This window comes from Oncorhynchus kisutch, linkage group LG16 (genome assembly GCF_002021735.2).
Source record: "Oncorhynchus kisutch isolate 150728-3 linkage group LG16, Okis_V2, whole genome shotgun sequence".
In the NCBI taxonomy this organism is placed as follows: Eukaryota; Metazoa; Chordata; class Actinopteri; order Salmoniformes; family Salmonidae; genus Oncorhynchus; species Oncorhynchus kisutch.
In genome coordinates, this window is record NC_034189.2 from 16,901,810 (window position 1) to 16,927,733 (window position 25,924).

The window sequence follows — 25,924 nt, forward strand, 5'->3', positions numbered from 1 at the left end:
GAATGACTTTGAGTGTCCCTGTGTAAGATCTTCCACAGCACAACTGAAGTAGTTTGGGGGGTGGGGGGGGGGTATCTGTACTCTACATTACTATTTATATTTTGGACAACTTTTACTTTTTACTTCACTACATTCCTAAAGAAAAGTATGTACTTTTTACTCCATACATTTTCGCTGACACCCAAAAACACTTTTGAATGCCTATCAGGATAGGAAAGGTAGCAAATATTTTATTTCAATGTTTTACAGAATTACAATAGCAAATGTTTGATTGCTATTTTCAAATGATTAAAATATTTAATTTCAATGTAAATGATGTAATGAGTAGAATGAAAAATAACACACAGAAAATGGCACCCAAAATTACTACATGTATTTTGGAGTTGTAGAGAGATGACCAGATTTTGGCAATCTATACATACTGCTGCACACAAAATAATAGCTGTACAGTTTCATATGAACCTGTGTCTCTATCTTCTTAATGCCCAGCAGGACTTTGTTATTTATCCAGACAGAGAAAATGTGTTTATGACTATCACATACTTTGCTAAGAAATGTATTCTCCTACTGTGGGCATCTAATTCTTCTCCTACATTTAAAATGTGGATTGACCAGATTGTTGACTTTCTCCCTCTTGAAAAGCCTACTTATGACCTCCACAAGAGACAGCCCAGGTTTGATAGACTCTGGTTTCCACTACTCAACTATATTTCAAATTGGACACAGTGAATGGGCTGATTAGGGAAATGAGTGTATATACATGTTGTGTAAGGTGCTGTAAAAAATGATGCTTTGCTCATTATCTCAGCTAAAGCTGGAAATACACTACCGGTCAAAGGTTTCAGAACACCTTCTCATTCAAGGGTTTTTCTTTATTTGTACTATTTTCTACATTGTAGAATAATAGTGAAGACATCAAAACTATGAAATAACATATGGAATCATGTAGTAACCAAAAAATATATATTTAATATTTAACACTTTGCCTTGATGACAGCTTTGCACACTCTTGGAATTCTCTCAACCAGCTTCACCTGGAATGCTTTCCCAACCGTCTTGAAGGAGTTCCCACATATGCTGAGCACTTGGTGGCGGCTTTTCCTTCTCTCTGTGGTCCGACTCATCCCGAACCATTTCAATTTGGTTGAGGTCGGAGGATTGTGGAGGCCAGGTCATCTGATGCATCACTCTCCTTCTTGTTCAAAAAATAATAATTCACATCAATCTACACACAAAGCGAAAACTGTTTTTTTAGAAATGTTTTCATATTTATTGAAAATAAAAAACAAATACCTTATTTACTTAAGTATTCAGACCCTTTGCTATGAGACTCGAAATTGAGCTCAGATCCATCCTGTTTTCATTGATCATCCTTGAGAAGTTTCTACAACTACAAAGGAATTGTCCGTAAAGTTCCGAGGCAGGATTGTGTCAAGGCACAGGGGAAGGGTACTAAACCATTTCTGCAGCATCGAAGGTCCTCAAGAGTACAGTGGACTCCATCATATTTTAATGGAAGAAGTTTGGCACCATCAAGACTTTTCCTTTAGCTGGCCGCCCGGACAAACTGAACAATTAGGGGAGAAGGGGCTTGGTCAGGGAGGTGACCAATAACCTGATGGTCACTCTGACAGAGCTCCAGAGTTCCTCTGCGGAGATGGGACAACCTTCCAGAAGGACAACCATCTCTGCAGTACTCCACCAATCATGCCAGATGGAAACCTCTCCTCAGTAAAAAGCACATGACAGCCTGCTTGGATTTGGCAAAAGGCTGCTAAAGGACTCTCAGACCATGAGAAACAAGGTTCTCTGGTCTGATGAAACCAAGATTGAACCCTGAATGTCAAGTGTCACGTCTGGAGGAAACCTGGCACCATCCCTACGGTGAAGCATGGCGGTGGCAGCATCATGCTATGGGGATGTTTTTCAGCGGCAGGGACTGGGAGACTAGTCAAGATTGAGGGAAAGATGAATGGAGCAAAGTACAGAGAGAGATCCTTGATGAAAACCTGCTCCAGAGCGCTCTGGACCTCAGACTGGAGCCAAGGTTCACCTTCCAACAGAACAATGACAAAAAGAACACAACCAAGACAACGCAGGAGTGGCTTCGGGACAAGTCTCTGAATGTCCTTGAGTGGCGTAGCCAGAGCCCGGACTTGAACCCGATCGAACATCTCTGGAGAGACCTGAAAATAGCTGTGCAGCAACGGTCCCCACCCAAACTGACAGAGCTTGAGATGATCTGCAGAGAAGAATGGGAGAAACTCCCCAAATACAGGTGTGCCAATCTTTTTTGCAACAAGGCACTAAAGTAATAATGCAAAAAGAATGTGCCAAAGCAATTCACTTTTGTCCTGAATACAAAGTGTTATGTTGGGGGCAAATCCAGTACTGAGTACCACTGTCCATATTTGCAAGCATTGTGTTAGCTGCATTATGTTGTGGGTATGCTTGTAATCATTCAGCACTGGGAAGTTTTTCAGGATAAAAATAAACAGAGTAGAGCTAAGCACAGGCAAGAAAGAGGAAAACCTGGTTCTGTCTGCTTTCCAACAGACACTTGGAGACAAATTCCCCTTTTAGCAGGACAGTAACCTAAAACATGTTGCCAAATATATACTGGAGTTGCTTTCCAAGACGACATTGAATGTTTCCTAGTGGCCTAGTTACAGTTTTGACTTAAATCAGCTTCATAATCTATGGCAAGACATAATAATGGCTGTCTATCAATGATCAACAACCAACTTGACAGAGCTTGAAAAATGTAAAAATAATAATAATGCAAAAAGGCAGCTGAAAGAATCACGGCTGTAATCACGCTTAGAGACTTACCCTGAAAGAATCACGACTGTAATCACGCTTAGAGACTTACCCTGAAAGAATCACGACTGTAATCACGCTTAGAGACTTACCCTGAAAGAATCACGACTGTAATCACGCTTAGAGACTTACCCTGAAAGAATCACGGCTGTAATCACGCTTAGAGACTTACCCTGAAAGAATCACGGCTGTAATCACGCTTAGAGACTTACCCTGAAAGAATCACGACTGTAATCACGCTTAGAGACTTACCCTGAAAGAATCACGGCTGTAATCACGCTTAGAGACTTACCCTGAAAGAATCACGGCTGTAATCACGCTTAGAGACTTACCCTGAAAGAATCACGGCTGTAATCACGCTTAGAGACTTACCCTGAAAGAATCACGACTGTAATCACGCTTAGAGACTTACCCTGAAAGAATCACGGCTGTAATCACTCTGAGAGACTTACCCTGAAAGAATCACGACTGTAATCACGCTTAGAGACTTACCCTGAAAGAATCACGGCTGTAATCACGCTTAGAGACTTACCCTGAAAGAATCACGACTGTAATCACGCTTAGAGACTTACCCTGAAAGAATCACGACTGTAACCACGCTTAGAGACTTACCCTGAAAGAATCACGACTGTAATCACGCTTAGAGACTTACCCTGAAAGAATCACGACTGTAACCACGCTTAGAGACTTACCCTGAAAGAATCACGGCTGTAATCACGCTTAGAGACTTACCCTGAAAGAATCACGGCTGTAATCACGCTTAGAGACTTACCCTGAAAGAATCACGGCTGTAATCACGCTTAGAGACTTACCCTGAAAGAATCACGGCTGTAATCACGCTTAGAGACTTACCCTGAAAGAATCACGGCTGTAACCACGCTTAGAGACTTACCCTGAAAGAATCACGGCTGTAATCACGCTTAGAGACTTACCCTGAAAGAATCACGGCTGTAATCACGCTTAGAGACTTACCCTGAAAGAATCACGGCTGTAATCACGCTTAGAGACTTACCCTGAAAGAATCACGGCTGTAATCACGCTTAGAGACTTACCCTGAAAGAATCACGGCTGTAATCACTCTGAGAGACTTACCCTGAAAGAATCACAGCTGTAATCACTCTTAGAGACTTACCCTGAAAGAATCACAGCTGTAATCACTCTTAGAGACTTACCCTGAAAGAATCACAGCTGTAATCACTCTTAGAGACTTTCTAACATGTATTGACTCAGGAGGTTGAACACTTACCTAATCAAGATATATTATTGACTTGTTTTACAAATGTTACATTTTTTTCTCCCACTTTGACAATACAGAGAATTATGTGTAGGTCATTAACAAAAATATGACAATTATATCAATTTGAATACTTTCTGAAAGCACTATAAATCTTACTAATCTTACAGTCACATTACAGTGTTTACATTCATATAATTATTACAGTTCTTGTATTTATTTTTAATGAATTATTTACTAATTATTTAATGTCCAGAAACTATCCTGGAAATTGGTTGTACTTGTGAACAGTTGCAACTGGTCTAACGTCAACAGTATGGCCACTCCTTTTATGGTGAACAATGGGAAATAAAAACACAACACAAAACTTCACATAGTAATATAGTTTCCCTTTTTCAAATTTATTCCAAGGTGTGTGTCTTTAACTTTGAAATGGATGGTGTGGAAGCAAGCTCTTGGACTGGGTGGTAGAACAGAATAAAGTGAGGAGGAGAGGAGGGGCATAATAGAGAAGACAGATGAGGAAAATAAAGAATTCATACACATGGGAGTTACAGATGCTGTCTCTGTCCCAAATGACACCCTCTTCCCTCCGTAGTAAATTTGGTTACTTTGGATCAGGTCAAAAGTAGTGCACTACATAGGGAATAGGGTGCCATTTTGGACGAAGTCTGGGGCCTAACTATGGTTCACCATATCTCTTTACCTGATGTCCTGTCTCCCGCCCTCTCTCTCTCTTGCGCTCTGTCTCGTTCTCGCTCTCTCTCATTCTCGCTCTCTCTCTCTATTCAACACCTCTCCGTCTTTCTCTCCTCTCAAAACACACAGCAAACAGACAACCGCAATCCGAAGGGAGTGATGATAGAGGGTGACAGAGGAGAGAGGTGACGTCCTGTCCTTCAAACAAAATGAGCTTTCCTGTCTGCAGGGTGACGGGTGACCAGTGGTTGACTAACTCTTATCCACAATGCATTACTCAGGTTGCTCTCTCTTGTTGGGCCTATTGGGGGGGTGGGGGGGTTCATCAGATCTACTGCATTAATTTAGGGTGCGTCCAAAATAATCCCTAAAATCACAGGCTAAATTTGACAACTAATGTTAACATAACATTAATGGTTGACAACAGGTACTACGGTCTGTCTTTGTCTGTCTGAGTTGAAGGTGAGCTTGAGACTGCATGGCTTTCTTACACATAATATAACTCAACATGTATATCTTGGATAGTTGGGATTCCTACTTAATGACAACGTTATGAAAACGTTGGCACAACGTTACAAGTTTCTATGGAAAGGGAGGGGCATGTCTTCTGGGATAAGGGGTGCTATAAAGAAGTTGGGGTGTAAGGGGGGATTCAACCAATCAGATTGGACAGCATTTCCACTACAGTATAAACACAATATGCATCTGCAACAATACATAACCAACCAATCTTCTTCCACATTTTTGTAAGCCATTTTACCAAAACATATTTTAATATTCTGAGAGGAGGACAGGTGTAAATTCTTAGAAAAAAAGGTGATATCTGGAACCTAAAAGGGTTATTCAGCTGTCCCTATAGGAGAGCCCTTTGAAGAACCCTTTTTAGTTCCAGGTAGAACCCTTTTGGAACCCTTTTTCCTAAGAGTGTAGGGCCAGGGGCTGTGCTCCAATACTCTGCTACTGTTCAACCATTTTAGTATTTTTCTTTATTTCTGTTCTTTCTTTGTGATCTCTCTGTCCTGCTGATCATATTAAAGATTCATGTGAAGCAGATTATCGTGTGACTGCAGGTTGTTCTGGCTCATCAGGCACTTGGTGCAGTACAGATGACAGTATGAATGAGAGAGGGATGACAGTTAAACAGTAAGATATCCAGACAGACCTAAACAGGACATGGTGAGTCTCTGAGTTTTGATTTGAGTAAAGCCTCCCACCGTCTCTTCCTCTCTGGGAAGTGTGGACAACATGGAGGAAGGTTTAAAATGAGGGAAACTTCAGATGACTGAGAGGAGGAGGATAGAGGGAGGACAAGTAAGGGGAAAGAGGAGGAGAGGAAAAGGGAGAGGAGGGAAACAAGTCGCTCTCTCCATACAGGAGAGGGGGAAGATAAAGGGAGGAGAAAAGGAAGAGGAGGAGGAGAGGGGGTTTACAAGTCGCTCTCTCCGTAGAGAGCGCTGGAGAAGGAGATGTAGTCGAGGGCTCCGGCTGGGCCGTCAGCTCCAATGTACCTGGTAATAGATATACATTACATTACTAGAGAGGTCTAATGTACCTGGTTATAGAGATACATTATATTCCTAGAGAGATCTAATGTACCTGGTCATAGAGATACATTATATTTCTAGAGGTCTAATGTACCTGGTTAAAGAGATACATTATATTACTAGAGAGGTCTAATGTACCTGGTCATAGAGATACATTATATTACTAGAGAGGTCTAATGTACCTGGTCATAGAGATACATTATATTACTAGAGAGGTCTAATGTACCTGGTCATAGAGATACATTATATTACTAGAGAGGTCTAATGTACCTGGTCATAGAGATACATTATATTACTAGAGAGGTCTAATGTACCTGGTCATAGAGATACATTATATTACTAGAGAGGTCTAATGTACCTGGTCATAGAGATACATTATATTACTAGAGAGGTCTAATGTACCTGGTCATAGAGATACATTATATTACTAGAGAGGTCTAATGTACCTGGTCATAGAGATACATTATATTACTAGAGTGGCCTACGTCATAGCTGATTATGTTTTACGTTATGTTGCTAGGATGCCAATGTCCATTCTAGTGTTGTATGTAATTCTGTGTACCTGGTCATGCGGCTGATGCAGTACTCTGCCTGCTCTGGGGGCAGCTCCCTGCGTAGCTCATCAACCGTGATGTAGGACTGGAAGAGAAGAGGCATATATTTATTTCATTTATTCCATTTGTATGTATTTATTTCATTTTACCAGGTTGTCCCACAGAAGTGCAAAGACCTCTTTCTCAAGGGAGACCTGGCCACATTACAATGTTCTAGGTCACCTTGTCTGAGGCCAGGATCTTGAAAGAGGCCATGACCTGATCGGCTGTGTCTGTCTCGGCTGTCTCGCGGGTCATGAAGTCGATAAAGGCCTGGAAGGTGACCACTCCAGTGTTGTTGGAATCCACCAGCGTCATGATGCGGGCAAACTCCACCTCACCCTATTGGACAGGACAACACATTAGAGTAAATTAGAACACCTCACCCAATTGGACAACACCTTAGAGTAGAGTAGAAAACGTTATTATCATTAAAGCTGCATTATGTGACTTCTTGAGCGACCTGACCAAATTCACATAGAAATGTGAGTTATAGATCTCATTCTCATTGAATGCAAGTCTAAGAAGTGGCAGGTCTGTTCTATGTGCACCTTTTCTATGCTTCACGTTCTTAAGTTTAGTTTTTGCAACTTTTACTTTCGGTTTGGTACACCAGTTTCAAACAGCTGCAAATACAATAGTGTACGTTATTGAGAACATATTTCACAGCAGTTTATATGGTACAATGATTCTCTACACCTGCTTGTTTTGTCACATAAACTGAAATTAGGTGTTAGGAATTAGAATGGCGGAGCGATTTCTGCATATTGCACCTTTAAATAGTTATTAATTAAAGCATTACAAATATACAAAGGTCAATCAATATACAGCAAACACCACCTCACCCTACTGGTCTACTATCTCACCCTACTGGTCAACTATCTCACCCTACTGGTCTACTATCTCACCCTACTGGTCAACTATCTCACCCTACTGGTCTACTATCTCACCCTACTGGTCTACTATCTCACCCTACTGGTCTACTATCTCACCCTACTGGTCTACTATCTCACCCTACTGGTCTACTATCTCACCCTACTGGTCTACTATCTCACCCTACTGGTCTACTATCTCACCCTACTGGTCAACTATCTCACCCTACTGGTCTACTATCTCACCCTACTGGTCAACTATCTCACCCTACTGGTCTACTATCTCACCCTACTGGTCAACTATCTCACCCTACTGGTCTACTATCTCACCCTACTGGTCAACTATCTCACCCTACTGGTCTACTATCTCACCCTACTGGTCTACTATCTCACCCTACTGGTCTACTATCTCACCCTACTGGTCTACTATCTCACCCTACTGGTCTACTATCTCACCCTACTGGTCTACTATCTCACCCTACTGGTCTACTATCTCACCCTACTGGTCTACTATCTCACCCTACTGGTCTACTATCTCACCCTACTGGTCTACTATCTCACCCTACAGGTCTACTATCTCACCCTACTGGTCTACTATCTCACCCTACTGGTCTACTATCTCACCCTACTGGTCTACTATCTCACCCTACTGGTCAACAAGTTAGAATACATTACATCTTCATATCATGGTTGAGGAGAACATGTTTTGGAACATGTCTTGAATGGAAACTAATGTCATTTTATACTATAGCTGTATATAACCAGATAGACGAAGTCATTTCATAAAAAGGGAGCACAGGTGGCTGGTGGCATCTAAATTGGGGAGGACAGGCTCATAATAATGGCTGGAGCAGAATAAATGGAATGGTATAAAACATATCAAACATACCATTCCATTGACTCCGTTCCAGCCATTATTATGAGCTGTCCTCCCCTCACCAGCCTCCTGTGAAAGGGACCGTTGTATGTGAGGCTACTTCCTGTTGGTAGCTAGGCTACTCACCAGATCGTAACCCATGGAGATGAGACAGGCACGGAAGTCGTCTGGGTCCATCATGCCGTTTCTCTTCTGAGAGAGACAGAACCCAACCATCAGTGTTTATGATTGGACACGATGACCAACGTAATGATCCATTATGTGAACGCTACACGCTAGTGACACAGTAACACTCTGTGAGGAGGAGCCACAATGATGGCAAGAAGCCACTGAATATTCCAACATTCACACTTCAAACAACCACATTTCACAGACATTGCAAGTAAAAACCTCTTAAAATGGCCGCGGTCTGCAAAATCAGAGCCAGGACGAGAGAAAAGACACATGTGAGGTCGAGAAAAGCAAGTCCAAGAACATAAAACTGTTTTAGTTTCATTACCCTGTCGAAGTGGTTGAAGGAGGCACGGAACTCGTTGAGCTGCTCCTGGCTGATGCCCTTGGCGTCGCGGGTCAAGATCTGGTTCTCCACCTCGTTGATGGTGCGGGCGATGGTGGTCAGGAGCTGCTCCCAGCCCACACGGATATGCTGCCGAGGTGAGGGGGGTGAGGGAGGAAGAGAGGGAGAGAAGAAGATGAAGGGAGATGAAGGGGTTGGATAGTTGGTAAGCATCATAGGTCTACCAAGTTGGGGGTTAGTATGTGAGTGTCTGGGATGGTTGTAACATCTAGACTAAAGTAGCACAGGTGTCTATATTCATATGCATAGGGACCTTCTCCAGAGTAGTTTATATTGTGTCAAATATTTATGTTACTTGGGTTAGGTTCCTTTACATCAGGGCTCTCCAACCCTGTTCCTGGAAAGCTGCTGTCCAGTAGGTTTTCACTTCAACCTTAATCTAGTGCATCTGATTTGAATAATTAGCTACTTGATACACTGAATCAAGTTATAACTGGGTTTGGAGCGGAAACCTAAAGGCCGGGAGCTCTCCAGGAATAATTCAGGAAGTATACAATACTTGATACGACTTCCATGATGTATTTGGTTGTGTTGTGTAGTTGTGTGTTGTGTAGTTGGTTGTGTTGTGTAGTTGTCTAGTTGTGTGATGTGTAGTTGTGTGTTGTGTAGTTGGTTGTGTTGTGTAGTTGTCTAGTTGTGTGTTGTGTAGTTGTGTGTTGTATAGTTGGTTGTGTTGTGTAGTTGTCTAGTTGTGTGTTGTGTAGTTATGTGTTCTGGTACCTCCATGGTGTAGTTGGTGTGCTTGTTATCGAAGATGAGGGACTCCTGGCTGAGCTGGTGGTCTCCCTCCAGCTTGTCAATGTTACACTTGTAGTTGATAATGTTTTGTTCATACTGCTTCAGGCTGTTCATCTGTTCCTCTAGAGACCCAGCAATGTCCACAGACACATGACCAATCTCCTGTAGAGGGAGAGGGGAAGGAGGAGAGGAGAGAGGGGAAGGAGGAGAGGAGAGAGGGGAAGGAGGAGAGGGGAGAGGGGAAGGAGGAGAGGAGAGAGGGGAAGGAGGAGAGGGGAGAGGGGAAGGAGGAGAGGAGAGAGGGGAAGGAGGAGAGGGGAGAGGGGAAGGAGGAGAGGGGAGAGGGGAAGGAGGAGAGGAGAGAGGGGAAGGAGCAGAGGAGAGAGGGGAAGGAGGAGAGGGGAGAGGGGAAGGAGGAGAGGGGAGAGAGGAAGGAGGAGAGGAGAGAGGGGAAGGAGGAGAGGGGAGAGGGGAAGGAGGAGAGGGGAAGGAGGAGAGGAGAGAGGGGAAGGAGGAGAGGGGAGAGGGGAAGGAGGAGAGGGGAGAGGGGAAGGAGGAGAGGAGAGAGGGGAGGGGAGGGGGATGAGGGAAGGAAGAGAAGAGAAAGGGGATGAGGTAGAGGGGGAAAGAAAGGAGAGAGTAACATGATGAGTGTTGAAGGTTTTGTGGTTGAGGTTTACAGTATGCAATAATACAACACAACTTTATTCACTTCTTTAGTGAAATTAGCTCAGTGTCCATTAATGGCACATTTTGGAGGTGAACCCCTGCGTGTTTGGGGTTCGGGTTCTAGCTGTACTTGTACCTCCATCTTAGTCTGGATCCAGGGTCCGATAATGTTGGCCTGGGCAGCGAACTGGCGCCTCAGCCTCTCGTTGGCCTGCTGTCTGGCTACCTCCTCCTGCAGCATCTGGTCCCTGAGAGGAACAAGGTGCTTCACCTATGGAGGGAGACAGGGACATTGGTCATCAAAACACTGGTAGAAATGAAATCGTGTTACTCTGTTACTCTAGAGACTAACCCTTTGCCATGAAGCAACTTATATCTTCAATCTGGAGTGCACAGACCTAGCTAGGGAAAAATACATAATTCTCTTTTGGCTTCTCAGTGTGTTTTAGTCACAGCCTTAGTGTAGGGGTTCACTCCTGACAGATTAATACTACTACTACTACTACTACTACTACCACTACTACTATTGTTACTACTACAACAATACCACTACTACTACTACTACTATTGCTACTACTACAACAATAACACTACTACTACTACTACTTCTACTACTATACTACCACTATTACTACCACCACCACCACCACCACCACCACTACTACTACTACTACTACTACTACTACTACTACTACTACTACTACTACTACTACTACTACTATATAATACCACTACTACTACTACTTCTGCTACTACTACTACTAATACCCCTACTGCTATTACTACTACTACAACAGTAACACTACTATGACTACTACTACTACTACTATTATTAATACCACCACCACCAGCACTACTACTACTGCTACTATTATACTACTACAATAGCACTACTACTACTATACTACTACAATAGTACTACTATACTACAGTAGTGTTGTACTCACGGTCTCCCACTTGTTGGTGATATCCTGGGGTGAGAGGTTGGTGTAGGGGTTGACTCCTGACAGCTTGATGCCGTAGGTCTGAGCGATCTTTACGATCTCACTCTGGATGCCCATGGTGGCCATGCGCTCCTTATCAGCCTCTGGCAGGGTGGCCTTGAACTGGTCATGGGCTGTGATCAGAGACTGGAGAGGAGAGGGGGATGAGAGGAAGAGAGGAGGAGAAAAGGAGTGAGAATGGAGGGATACAGTGGGAAGTAGTGATAGAGAGAGAGAGGAGAGTCCATCACACCGTTAATGTTACAGTACGTATTGTAGGCACACACACACGCACACGCAGACACACACACAGACACACACACACACACGCAGACACACACACAGACACACACACAGACACACACACACACACACGCAGACACACACACAGACACAGACACACGCAGACACACACACAGACACAGACACACACACACGCAGACACACACACAGACACAGACACACACATGCAGACACACACACACACACACACACACACACACACACGCAGACACACACACAGACACAGACACACACACACACACACGCAGACACACACACAGACACACACACACGCAGACACACACACAGACACACACACACGCAGACACAGACACAGACACACACACACACACACACACACACACATACATGGATCTCCTCGGTGCTGTGGACGATGAACATGTCCTGCAGATCCTCCATGGCTCCATCCATCCAGTTGTTAAAGGGCGCCGCCCTCTTGGCGAACTCCAGGTACAGCTGGTCGATGGTCTCCCACAGTTTCTCCACACGCTGAGAAACACATAATATTACTCCTACTATAACTCCAGGTTTCTCCACATGCTGGGAAACACACATAATATTACTACTACTCCTACTATAACTCCAGGTTTCTCCACGCGCTGGGAAACACACATAATGTTACTACTACTACTACTTTAAGTCCAGGTTTCTCCACGCGCTGGGAAACACACATAATATTACTACTACTACTACTACTTTAAGTCCAGGTTTCTCCACGCGCTGGGAAACACACATAATATTACTACTACTCCTACTATAACTCCAGGTTTCTCCACGCGCTGGGAAACACACATAATATTACTACTACTACTATTACTTTAAGTCCAGGTTTCTCCACGCGCTGGGAAACACACATAATGTTACTACTACTACTACTTTAAGTCCAGGTTTCTCCACGCGCTGGGAAAGACCAGGACAAGATTTAACATCAGTACACAGTATGAAGCCATCACTACTACTACAACTGCTGCTACTACTCGTAACTTGACTAAGTAGTCCCAGTAATACATGTAATAGCTTGACATGACCCCCACTAGTTGTTACCACTAGTTGTTACCACTAGTTGTTACCACTAGTTGTTATCACTAGTTGTTACCACTAGTTGTTATCACTAGTTGTTATCACTAGTTGCTCTCACTAGTTTTTACCACTAGTTGCTCTCACTAGTTGTTACCACTAGTTGTTATCACTAGTTGTTACCACTAGTTGTTATCACTAGTTGTTACCACTAGTTGTTACCACTAGTTGTTATCACTAGTTGTTATCACTAGTTGTTACCACTAGTTGTTATCACTAGTTGTTATCACTAGTTGTTACCACTAGTTGTTACCACTAGTTGTTATCAGAAGGGCCACATGGTCAGAAAAACTCTTGGCTCATGGTGGCTCAATTGGTTGAGGGTTCAATTCCTGCTGGGATCACATTCTCCAACTAAAAGTGTATGTACCTTCTGTTTGGTAAGTTGCTTTTGATAAGAGTGTCTGCTAAGTGGCATAATCAATATGACTATAGTGTGTAGTGCAGAGAACATCCTGTAGCCTCTTCTGGGTGAGGGTACCCAGGTTGTCCCACTGTGTGTGTGTGTGGGGTGTGTGAGTGAATGTGTGTGTGTGTGTGTGTGTGTACCTCCATAGAGTCTCTTCTCTTCTGGGTGAGGGTACCCAGGTTGTCCCACTGTGTGTGTGTGTGTGGGGTGTGTGAGTGAATGTGTGTGTGTGTGTGTGTGTGTGTGTGTGTGTGTGTGTGTGTGTGTGTGTGTGTGTGTGGGGGGGGGGGGGGGTGTGTAAGTGAATGAGTGTGTGTGTGTGTGTGTGTGTGTGTGTGTGTGTGTGTGTGTGTGTGTGTGTACCTCCAGAGAGTCTCTTCTCTTCTGGGTGAGGGTACCCAAGTTGTCCCACTGGTCACAGATGCCCTGGCAGCGAGTGTTCACTGAGGACGCATCATGGTAGTCCAGCTCACTGGGAGAGGAACACACTGATCACTGATCACATCATGGTAGTCCAGCTCACTGGGAGAGGAACACACTGATCACTATCACATCATGGTAGTCCAGCTCACTGGGAGAGGAACACACTGATCACTATCACATCATGGTAGTTCATCTCACTGGGAGAGGAACACACTGATCACTATCACATCATGGTAGTCCAGCTCACTGGGAGAGGAACATTGTGATCACTATCACATCATGGTAGTCCAGCTCAATGGGTGAGGAACACTCTGATCACTATCACATCATGGTAGTCCAGCTCACTGGGAGAGGAACATTCTGATCACTATCACATCATGGTAGTCCAGCTCACTGGGAGAGGAACACTCTGATCACTATCACATCATGGTAGTCCAGCTCACTGGGAGAGGAACACTCTGATCACTATCACATCATGGTAGTCCAGCTCACTGGGAGAGGAACACACTGATCACTATCACATCATGGTAGTCCAGCTCACTGGGAGAGGAACATTCTGATCACTATCACATCTTCTATTACACACTTCTATCCCTTTTTCTTTAACTTTACTACGTTTATCACTTCTTCCTCCTCCGTTCTTCCACACCTCCCTCACATCATCCCTCCCTCCTCCCCTCCTTACTTGAGCTCCTGTGCGATAGCAGCGATCTGCTCCACTCTGTCCTGGTGGGCGGCCAGGTCAGACTCAAAGGCCTCGTGTTTCCTCATCAGAGCCCTGATCTCCATCAGAGAGGCCGACTCATAGTCCTTCATGGACAGCAGCTCCTCTTTACCTGGACACACACATGGACACGGACGTACACACACACACACACACACACACACACACACACAGTTTATACTCCATCACAGAGGCCGACGCAGTTGTTCTCCCCTTCTCTCTTTCTCTCTCTATTTCCCCATATAGCTCCCTCCCTCTCTCCATCTCTCTACCCCTCCTCTCCCTCTCTCTCTCTCCCTCTCTCTGTTATTACCTGAGGTCCAGGACTGGTGCAGGGAACACTTCTGTTTGAACTTCTCAGCCAGGTGGTCCAGTCTCTCCAGACGTCTGATCTCAGTAAGAAGCCACTCCTCATATCCCTTCTCCACCTGCTCCAGACCCTTCCAGGCATTGGCTATGTCCTGGGGGAGGAGAGGAGAGGAGAGGAGAGGAGAGGAGAGGAGAGGAGAGGAGAGGAGAGGAGAGGAGAGGAGAGGAGAGGAGAGGAGAGGAGAGGAGAGGAGAGGAGAGGAGAGGAGAGGAGAGGAGAGGAGAGGAGAGGAGAGGTAGAACATGGGTGGTTAGTTGGCTGATAAGGCGTCATAACTAATGTCCACTTTGTATTGATATTGTATTTATATTCAAGTTTAAGTTTTTTCCGATATCCACATGTGAGTCAAATACATACAAATAAATACATACATAACAAAACATTTAAGTTCAAATCAATGCAATTCATGTCAATATGTACATTTACGGGACTTGTTTTGTTGATGGATTTGCATAGGTAGGGCATGGTCAAATCCTTATCTCTCTTAGTCCTGGCCTGTGGAATGAAGAGCGGCTCTACCATACGTGGTTGACCACCACTGTAGATTAGCTGTGGTGTTCTGAGTAACCTGGGCTGAATGTGACGGTGCCAGGGCTACAGTGCCACGTGGACGTGATGTGTGCCGTCACCTACCGAGACCATCTTTCCCTCGGAGGGCATGAAGGCGGGCCGGTTGCTCAGCCTCAGCTTGGTCTGCAGGGTGTTGAAGTTGATCTCCAGCTGACACTTCTCCTGGACGCGGGGCGGCTTGTGGACGCGGCGGTAGTCCCTGAAGTCCTCCAGCTTCTGCTGCATGGCTCTCATGTGATGCTCCGCCGTGCGGTTCTCCAGCCACGGGATGGTTTTGCGGATCCACTCCAGCAGCTAGGGAGAGGTCAGAGGTCAAAGAAGAGTTGGTCAGTTGGTTGGTTGAGTATTTACTTCAGATCACCTAGTTCATACAGGTTGTGCAGCTCATATATAACACTTTTAACACAACATATATTTTGGATGTGTTTTTCTGCAGTGTGAACTAGGCCTTTGAGAGGTTACATCTCATACTGTTTATCATAAGAAGGTGCATAGCGATGCCTCTCTGGATGGGCTTTGGAAAGTAACATTAACTCTCACCTCACTGGCCAGCTTCTCATACTCCTCCATGAGTTTCTCATTCTCCTGGTTCACAGCCAGCACTTTACAGATCCTGTTAGCTGCTGTCTCAGCCTGAGACAGAGAGAGATAGAGATAGAGAGAGATATAGAGAGAGGGAGAGGGAGAGAGAGAGAGAGAGAGAGAGAGAGAGAGAGAGAGAGAGAGAGAGAGAGAGAGAGAGAGAGAGAGAGAGTAATGGGGGTGGGAGACCGTGACAAGTTTAGCCAGTCAGTAGTGGATCTTAGATCTTGCTGAATAAAATGTAGATGCTGTTACTTGTTTCTCCTATGGGACCAGCAGAGACAGTGGAAGGTGTGAGTTACCTGCTCAGCACCAGCGAAGGCGTGGTAGAAGCAGGACACGTAGGTCATGATGGCCTTCTCATCAGGCTTGGGGGTGTTCACAATGTCTGAGGGGTGACAGACAGGAAGAGCTCAGAGACATGAAATTAACTAAGACAATGCAACTCCAGCGAAATCACTGGGGAGCAGAGGAGGCTGGTGAAGGGAGGACAGCTCATAATAATGGCTGGAATGGACTTAATGGAATGGTTTCAAATCAAATCAAATTTTATTTTTCACATGCGCCGAATACCGTGAAATGCTTACTTACAAACCCTTAACCAACAATGCAGTTCAAGAAATAGAGTTAAAATATTTACTAAATTAACTAAAGTAAAACATGTAATAAAATGTAACACAATGAAATAACAATACCGAGGCTATATACAGGGGGTACCGGTACCGAGTCAATGTGCGGGGGTACAGGTTAGTCGAGGTAATTTGTACATGTAGGTAGGGGTAAAGTGACTATGCATAGATAATAAACAGAGAGTAGCAACAGTGTAAAAACTGGGATGTCAATGTAAATACTCTGGGTGACATGGAAACCAGGTGTTTGATGTGTTTGAGACCATTCCATTAATTCCGTTCCAGCCATTACTGTGAGCCTGTCCTCCCCAGTTAAAGTGCCACTAGCCACCACTGCTGCAGAGAGTCGGCAGAGACGAATGCTAGGGTTGAACATTTCCTGAAACATTCCCAAAATTCCCTGGTTTGACAGAAAAAATGTACTCACCCTCAGCATCAAGCATCTTGGGGATGTCCAGGTACTTCTCAGCCACCTCGAAGGCAGTGTTGAGGTTACCAATGGGGTCATCCTGTTAGGGACAGACACACAGACAGAGAGAGAGGTTTACACATAGAGAGAAAGATATAGGTCAGGGGTTGTTGGTTTAATTCCCACTGGGGCCACCCATACAAAACATATGGACATGCATGAAAGCGCCCGCTAAATGGCATATATTATATATATATATGACTTATAGATCATAAGAGTTCTACAGAAAACAAGATAAAGGGTAATAGATGTATAGAGAAATGATAGAAAATAGTAAGAGGCTATGACTGGTGTTAACCCTAGTGGACTCTAAGAGGAGAAGGGACTGGTGTTGACCCTAGTGGACTCTAAGAGGAGAAGGGACTGGTGTTGACCCTAGTGGACTCTAAGAGGAGAAGAGACTGGTGTTGACCCTAGTGGACTCTAAGAGGAGAAGGGACTGGTGTTGACCCTAGTGGACTCTAAGAGGGAAGGGACTGGTGTTAACCCTAGTGGACTCTAAGAGGAGAAGGGACTGGTGTTGACCCTAGTGGACTCTAAGAGGGAAGGGACTGGTGTTGACCCTAGTGGACTCTAAGAGGAGAAGGGACTGGTGTTAACCCTTGTGGACTCTAAGAGGAGAAGGGACTGGTGTTGACCCTAGTGGACTCTAAGAGGAGAAGGGACTGGTGTTGACCCTAGTGGACTCTAAGAGGAGAAGGGACTGGTGTTGACCCTAGTGGACTCTAAGAGGAAAAGGGACTGGTGTTGACCCTAGTGGACTCTAAGAGGAGAAGGGACTGGTGTTGACCCTAGTGGACTCTAAGAGGGAAGGGACTGGTGTTGACTCTAGTGGACTCTAAGAGGGGACGGGACTGGTTTTGACCCTAGTGGACTCTAATAGGGACTGGTGTTGACCCTAGTGGACTCGAAGAGGGGAAGGGACTGGTGTTGACCCTAGTGGACTCTAATAGGGACTGGTGTTGACCCTAGTGGACTCTAAGAGGGGAAGGGACTGGTGTTGACCCTAGTGGACTCTAAGAGGGACTGGTGTTGACCCTAGTGGACTCTAAGAGGGAAGGGACTGGTGTTGACCCTAGTGGACTCTAAGAGGGACTGATGTTGACCCTAGTGGACTCTAAGAGGGAAGGGACTGGTGTTGACCCTAGTGGACTCTAAGAGGGAATGGACTGGTGTTGACCCTAGTGGACTCTAAGAGGGAAGGGACTGGTGTTGACCCTAGTGGACTCTAATAGGGACTGGTTTTGACCCTAGTGGACTCTAATAGGGACTGGTGTTGACCCTAGTGGACTCTAAGAGAGGAAGGGACTGGTGTTGACCCTAGTGGACTCTAAGAGGGGAAGGGACTGGTGTTGAACCTAGTGGACTCTAAGAGGAGAAGGGACTGGTGTTGACCCTAGTGGACTCTAAGAGGGAAGGGACTGGTGTTGACTCTAGTGGACTCTAAGAGGGGACGGGACTGGTTTTGACCCTAGTGGACTCTAATAGGGACTGGTGTTGACCCTAGTGGACTCGAAGAGGGGAAGGGACTGGTGTTGACCCTAGTGGACTCTAATAGGGACTGGTGTTGACCCTAGTGGACTCTAAGAGGGGAAGGGACTGGTGTTGACCCTAGTGGACTCTAAGAGGGACTGGTGTTGACCCTAGTGGACTCTAAGAGGGAAGGGACTGGTGTTAACCCTAGTGGACTCTAAGAGGAGAAGGGACTGGTGTTGACCCTAGTGGACTCTAAGAGGGAAGGGACTGGTGTTGACCCTAGTGGACTCTAAGAGGAGAAGGGACTGGTGTTAACCCTTGTGGACTCTAAGAGGAGAAGGGACTGGTGTTGACCCTAGTGGACTCTAAGAGGAGAAGGGACTGGTGTTGACCCTAGTGGACTCTAAGAGGAGAAGGGACTGGTGTTGACCCTAGTGGACTCTAAGAGGAAAAGGGACTGGTGTTGACCCTAGTGGACTCTAAGAGGAGAAGGGACTGGTGTTGACCCTAGTGGACTCTAAGAGGGAAGGGACTGGTGTTGACTCTAGTGGACTCTAAGAGGGACTGGTGTTGACCCTAGTGGACTCTAAGAGGGAAGGGACTGGTGTTGACCCTAGTGGACTCTAAGAGGGACTGATGTTGACCCTAGTGGACTCTAAGAGGGAAGGGACTGGTGTTGACCCTAGTGGACTCTAAGAGGGAATGGACTGGTGTTGACCCTAGTGGACTCTAAGAGGGGAAGGGACTGGTGTTGAACCTAGTGGACTCTAATAGGGACTGGTGTTGACCCTAGTGGACTCTAAGAGGGAAGGGACTGGTGTTGACCTGAGTGGACTCTAAGAGGAGAAGGGACTGGTGTTGACCCTAGTGGACTCTAAGAGGGAAGGGACTGGTGTTGACCCTAGTGGACTCTAAGAGGGAAGGGACTGGTGTTGACCCTAGTGGACTCTAATAGGGACTGGTTTTGACCCTAGTGGACTCTAATAGGGACTGGTGTTGACCCTAGTGGACTCTAAGAGGGGAAGGGACTGGTGTTGACCCTAGTGGACTCTAAGAGGGGAAGGGACTGGTGTTGAACCTAGTGGACTCTAATAGGGACTGGTGTTGACCCTAGTGGACTCTAAGAGGGAAGGGACTGGTGTTGAACCTAGTGGACTCTAAGAGGGAAGGGACTGGTGTTGACCTGAGTGGACTCTAAGAGGAGAAGGGACTGGTGTTGACCCTAGTGGACTCTAAGAGGGAAGGGACTGGTGTTGACTCTAGTGGACTCTAAGAGGGAAGGGACTGGTGTTGACCCTAGTGGACTCTAAGAGGAGAAGGGACTGGTGTTGACCCTAGTGGACTCTAATAGGGACTGGTTTTGACCCTAGTGGACTCTAATAGGGACTGATGGTGACCCTAGTGGACTCTAAGAGGGAATGGACTGGTGTTGACCCTAGTGGACTCTAATAGGGACTGGTTTTGACCCTAGTGGACTCTAATAGGGACTGATGTTGACCCTAGTGGACTCTAAGAAGGGGAGGGACTGGTGTTGACCCTAGTGGACTCTAAGAGGGAATGGACTGGTGTTGACCCTGGTGGACTCTAAGAGGGAAGGGACTGGTGTTGACCCTAGTGGACTCTAAGAGGGAAGGGACTGGTGTTGAACCTAGTGGACTCTAAGAGGGAAGGGACTGGTGTTGACCTGAGTGGACTCTAAGAGGAGAAGGGACTGGTGTTGACCCTAGTGGACTCTAAGAGGGAAGGGACTGGTGTTGACCCTAGTGGACTCTAAGAGGGAAGGGACTGGTGTTGACTCTAGTGGACTCTAAGAGGGAAGGGACTGGTGTTGACCCTAGTGGACTCTAAGAGGAGAAGGGACTGGTGTTGACCCTAGTGGACTCTAATAGGGACTGGTTTTGACCCTAGTGGACTCTAATAGGGACTGATGTTGACCCTAGTGGACTCTAAGAGGGGAAGGGACTGGTGTTGACCCTAGTGGACTCTAAGAGGGACTGGTGTTGACCCTAGTGGACTCTAAGAGGGAAGGGACTGGTGTTGACCCTAGTGGACTCTAAGAGGGACTGATGTTGACCCTAGTGGACTCTAAGAGGGAAGGGACTGGTGTTGACCCTAGTGGACTCTAAGAGGGAATGGACTGGTGTTGACCCTAGTGGACTCTAAGAGGGAAGGGACTGGTGTTGACCCTAGTGGACTCTAATAGGGACTGGTTTTGACCCTAGTGGACTCTAATAGGGACTGGTGTTGACCCTAGTGGACTCTAAGAGAGGAAGGGACTGGTGTTGACCCTAGTGGACTCTAAGAGGGGAAGGGACTGGTGTTGAACCTAGTGGACTCTAATAGGGACTGGTGTTGACCCTAGTGGACTCTAAGAGGGAAGGGACTGGTGTTGAACCTAGTGGACTCTAAGAGGGAAGGGACTGGTGTTGACCTGAGTGGACTCTAAGAGGAGAAGGGACTGGTGTTGACCCTAGTGGACTCTAAGAGGGAAGGGACTGGTGTTGACTCTAGTGGACTCTAAGAGGGAAGGGACTGGTGTTGACCCTAGTGGACTCTAAGAGGAGAAGGGACTGGTGTTGACCCTAGTGGACTCTAATAGGGACTGGTTTTGACCCTAGTGGACTCTAATAGGGACTGATGGTGACCCTAGTGGACTCTAAGAGGGAATGGACTGGTGTTGACCCTAGTGGACTCTAAGAGGGAAGGGACTGGTGTTGACCCTAGTGGACTCTAATAGGGACTGGTTTTGACCCTAGTGGACTCTAAGAGGGAAGGGACTGGTGTTGACCCTAGTGGACTCTAAGAGGGAAGGGACTGGTGTTGAACCTAGTGGACTCTAAGAGGGAAGGGACTGGTGTTGACCTGAGTGGACTCTAAGAGGAGAAGGGACTGGTGTTGACCCTAGTGGACTCTAAGAGGGAAGGGACTGGTGTTGACCCTAGTGGACTCTAAGAGGGAAGGGACTGGTGTTGACTCTAGTGGACTCTAAGAGGGAAGGGACTGGTGTTGACCCTAGTGGACTCTAAGAGGGAAGGGACTGGTGTTGAACCTAGTGGACTCTAAGAGGGAAGGGACTGGTGTTGACCTGAGTGGACTCTAAGAGGAGAAGGGACTGGTGTTGACCCTAGTGGACTCTAAGAGGGAAGGGACTGGTGTTGACCCTAGTGGACTCTAAGAGGGAAGGGACTGGTGTTGACTCTAGTGGACTCTAAGAGGGAAGGGACTGGTGTTGACCCTAGTGGACTCTAAGAGGAGAAGGGACTGGTGTTGACCCTAGTGGACTCTAATAGGGACTGGTTTTGACCCTAGTGGACTCTAATAGGGACTGATGTTGACCCTAGTGGACTCTAAGAGGGGAAGGGACTGGTGTTGACCCTAGTGGACTCTAAGAGGGACTGGTGTTGACCCTAGTGGACTCTAAGAGGGAAGGGACTGGTGTTGACCCTAGTGGACTCTAAGAGGGACTGATGTTGACCCTAGTGGACTCTAAGAGGGAAGGGACTGGTGTTGACCCTAGTGGACTCTAAGAGGGAATGGACTGGTGTTGACCCTAGTGGACTCTAAGAGGGAAGGGACTGGTGTTGACCCTAGTGGACTCTAATAGGGACTGGTTTTGACCCTAGTGGACTCTAATAGGGACTGGTGTTGACCCTAGTGGACTCTAAGAGAGGAAGGGACTGGTGTTGACCCTAGTGGACTCTAAGAGGGGAAGGGACTGGTGTTGAACCTAGTGGACTCTAATAGGGACTGGTGTTGACCCTAGTGGACTCTAAGAGGGAAGGGACTGGTGTTGAACCTAGTGGACTCTAAGAGGGAAGGGACTGGTGTTGACCTGAGTGGACTCTAAGAGGAGAAGGGACTGGTGTTGACCCTAGTGGACTCTAAGAGGGAAGGGACTGGTGTTGACTCTAGTGGACTCTAAGAGGGAAGGGACTGGTGTTGACCCTAGTGGACTCTAAGAGGAGAAGGGACTGGTGTTGACCCTAGTGGACTTTAATAGGGACTGGTTTTGACCCTAGTGGACTCTAATAGGGACTGATGGTGACCCTAGTGGACTCTAAGAGGGAATGGACTGGTGTTGACCCTAGTGGACTCTAAGAGGGAAGGGACTGGTGTTGACCCTAGTGGACTCTAATAGGGACTGGTTTTGACCCTAGTGGACTCTAATAGGGACTGATGTTGACCCTAGTGGACTCTAAGAAGGGGAGGGACTGGTGTTGACCCTAGTGGACTCTAAGAGGGAATGGACTGGTGTTGACCCTAGTGGACTCTAAGAGGGAAGGGACTGGTGTTGACCCTAGTGGACTCTAAGAGGGAAGGGACTGGTGTTGAACCTAGTGGACTCTAAGAGGGAAGGGACTGGTGTTGACCTGAGTGGACTCTAAGAGGAGAAGGGACTGGTGTTGACCCTAGTGGACTCTAAGAGGGAAGGGACTGGTGTTGACCCTAGTGGACTCTAAGAGGGAAGGGACTGGTGTTGACTCTAGTGGACTCTAAGAGGGAAGGGACTGGTGTTGACCCTAGTGGACTCTAAGAGGAGAAGGGACTGGTGTTGACCCTAGTGGACTCTAATAGGGACTGGTTTTGACCCTAGTGGACTCTAATAGGGACTGATGTTGACCCTAGTGGACTCTAAGAGGGAATGGACTGGTGTTGACCCTAGTGGACTCTAAGAGGGAAGTGACTGGTGTTGACCCTAGTGGACTCTAATAGGGACTGATGTTGACCCTAGTGGACTCTAAGAGGGAATGGACTGGTGTTGACCCTAGTGGACTCTAAGAGGGAAGGGACTGGTGTTGACCCTAGTGGACTCTAATAGGGACTGGTTTTGACCCTAGTGGACTCTAATAGGGACTGATGTTGACCCTAGTGGACTCTAAGAAGGGGAGGGACTGGTGTTGACCCTAGTGGACTCTAAGAGGGAATGGACTGGTGTTGACCCTAGTGGACTCTAAGAGTGAAGGGACTGGTGTTGATCCTAGTGGACTCTAAGAGGGAAGGGACTGGTGTTGAACCTAGTGGACTCTAAGAGGGAAGGGACTGGTGTTGACCTGAGTGGACTCTAAGAGGAGAAGGGACTGGTGTTGACCCTAGTGGACTCTAAGAGGGAAGGGACTGGTGTTGACCCTAGTGGACTCTAAGAGGGAAGGGACTGGTGTTGACCCTAGTGGACTCTAAGAGGAGAAGGGACTGGTGTTGACCCTAGTGGACTCTAATAGGGACTGGTTTTGACCCTAGTGGACTCTAAGAGGGGACGGGACTGGTTTTGACCCTAGTGGACTCTAATAGGGACTGGTGTTGACCCTAGTGGACTCTAAGAGGGGAAGGGACTGGTGTTGACCCTAGTGGACTCTAAGAGGGACTGGTGTTGACCCTAGTGGACTCTAAGAGGGAAGGGACTGGTGTTGACCCTAGTGGACTCTAAGAGGGACTGATGTTGACCCTAGTGGACTCTAAGAGGGAAGGGACTGGTGTTGACCCTAGTGGACTCTAAGAGGGAATGGACTGGTGTTGACCCTAGTGGACTCTAAGAGGGAAGGGACTGGTGTTGACCCTAGTGGACTCTAATAGGGACTGGATTTGACCCTAGTGGACTCTAATAGGGACTGGTGTTGACCCTAGTGGACTCTAAGAGGGGAAGGGACTGGTGTTGACCCTAGTGGACTCTAAGAGGGGAAGGGACTGGTGTTGAACCTAGTGGACTCTAATAGGGACTGGTGTTGACCCTAGTGGACTGTAAGAGGGAAGGGACTGGTGTTGAACCTAGTGGACTCTAAGAGGGAAGGGACTGGTGTTGACCTGAGTGGACTCTAAGAGGAGAAGGGACTGGTGTTGACCCTAGTGGACTCTAAGAGGGAAGGGACTGGTGTTGACCCTAGTGGACTCTAAGAGGGAAGGGACTGGTGTTGACTCTAGTGGACTCTAAGAGGGAAGGGACTGGTGTTGACCCTAGTGGACTCTAAGAGGAGAAGGGACTGGTGTTGACCCTAGTGGACTCTAATAGGGACTGGTTTTGACCCTAGTGGACTCTAATAGGGACTGATGTTGACCCTAGTGGACTCTAAGAGGGAATGGACTGGTGTTGACCCTAGTGGACTCTAAGAGGGAAGGGACTGGTGTTGACCCTAGTGGACTCTAATAGGGACTGGTTTTGACCCTAGTGGACTCTAATAGGGACTGATGTTGACCCTAGTGGACTCTAAGAAGGGGAGGGACTGGTGTTGACCCTAGTGGACTCTAAGAGGGAATGGACTGGTGTTGACCCTAGTGGACTCTAAGAGGGAAGGGACTGGTGTTGACCCTAGTGGACTCTAAGAGGGAAGGGACTGGTGTTGAACCTAGTGGACTCTAAGAGGGAAGGGACTGGTGTTGACTCTAGTGGACTCTAAGAGGGAAGGGACTGGTGTTGACCCTAGTGGACTCTAAGAGGAGAAGGGACTGGTGTTGACCCTAGTGGACTCTAATAGGGACTGGTTTTGACCCTAGTGGACTCTAATAGGGACTGATGTTGACCCTAGTGGACTCTAAGAGGGAAGGGACTGGTGTTGACCCTAGTGGACTCTAATAGGGACTGGTTTTGACCCTAGTGGACTCTAATAGGGACTGATGTTGACCCTAGTGGACTCTAAGAAGGGGAGGGACTGGTGTTGGCCCTAGTGGACTCTAAGAGGGAATGGACTGGTGTTGACCCTAGTGGACTCTAAGAGGGAAGGGACTGGTGTTGACCTGAGTGGACTCTAAGAGGAGAAGGGACTGGTGTTGACCCTAGTGGACTCTAAGAGGGAAGGGACTGGTGTTGACCCTAGTGGACTCTAAGAGGGAAGGGACTGGTGTTGACTCTAGTGGACTCTAAGAGGGAAGGGACTGGTGTTGACCCTAGTGGACTCTAAGAGGAGAAGGGACTGGTGTTGACCCTAGTGGACTCTAATAGGGACTGGTTTTGACCCTAGTGGACTCTAATAGGGACTGATGTTGACCCTAGTGGACTCTAAGAGGGAATGGACTGGTGTTGACCCTAGTGGACTCTAAGAGGGAAGGGACTGGTGTTGAACCTAGTGGACTCTAAGAGGGAAGGGACTGGTGTTGACCTGAGTGGACTCTAAGAGGAGAATGGACTGGTGTTGACCCTAGTGGACTCTAAGAGGGAAGGGACTGGTGTTGACCCTAGTGGACTCTAATAGGGACTGGTTTTGACCCTAGTGGACTCTAATAGGGACTGATGTTGACCCTAGTGGACTCTAAGAAGGGGAGGGACTGGTGTTGACCCTAGTGGACTCTAAGAGGGA

General features: G+C 46.8%; 1 protein-coding gene across 1 annotated transcript in view; it reads right to left on the minus strand.

The window, feature by feature from the left end:
* Positions 1-4,422: 4,422 nt before the first annotated feature.
* Positions 4,423-25,924, minus strand: part of LOC109876720 (alpha-actinin-3) — a 70,001-nt gene continuing 48,499 nt past the window's right edge. The window contains exons 7-22 of the mRNA XM_031791883.1: positions 17,121-17,202; positions 16,367-16,452; positions 16,023-16,115; positions 15,546-15,776; positions 14,856-15,003; positions 14,504-14,654; positions 13,759-13,867; positions 12,258-12,398; positions 11,571-11,753; positions 10,760-10,894; positions 9,937-10,116; positions 9,139-9,285; positions 8,766-8,831; positions 7,074-7,232; positions 6,860-6,936; positions 4,423-6,261 (exon numbers count right to left, since the gene is read on the minus strand). Of these exons, the coding sequence (XP_031647743.1) occupies positions 6,180-6,261; positions 6,860-6,936; positions 7,074-7,232; positions 8,766-8,831; positions 9,139-9,285; positions 9,937-10,116; positions 10,760-10,894; positions 11,571-11,753; positions 12,258-12,398; positions 13,759-13,867; positions 14,504-14,654; positions 14,856-15,003; positions 15,546-15,776; positions 16,023-16,115; positions 16,367-16,452; positions 17,121-17,202 (2,070 nt within the window). The 3' untranslated portion in view covers positions 4,423-6,179. The remainder of the gene's footprint in view (positions 6,262-6,859; positions 6,937-7,073; positions 7,233-8,765; positions 8,832-9,138; positions 9,286-9,936; positions 10,117-10,759; positions 10,895-11,570; positions 11,754-12,257; positions 12,399-13,758; positions 13,868-14,503; positions 14,655-14,855; positions 15,004-15,545; positions 15,777-16,022; positions 16,116-16,366; positions 16,453-17,120; positions 17,203-25,924) is intronic.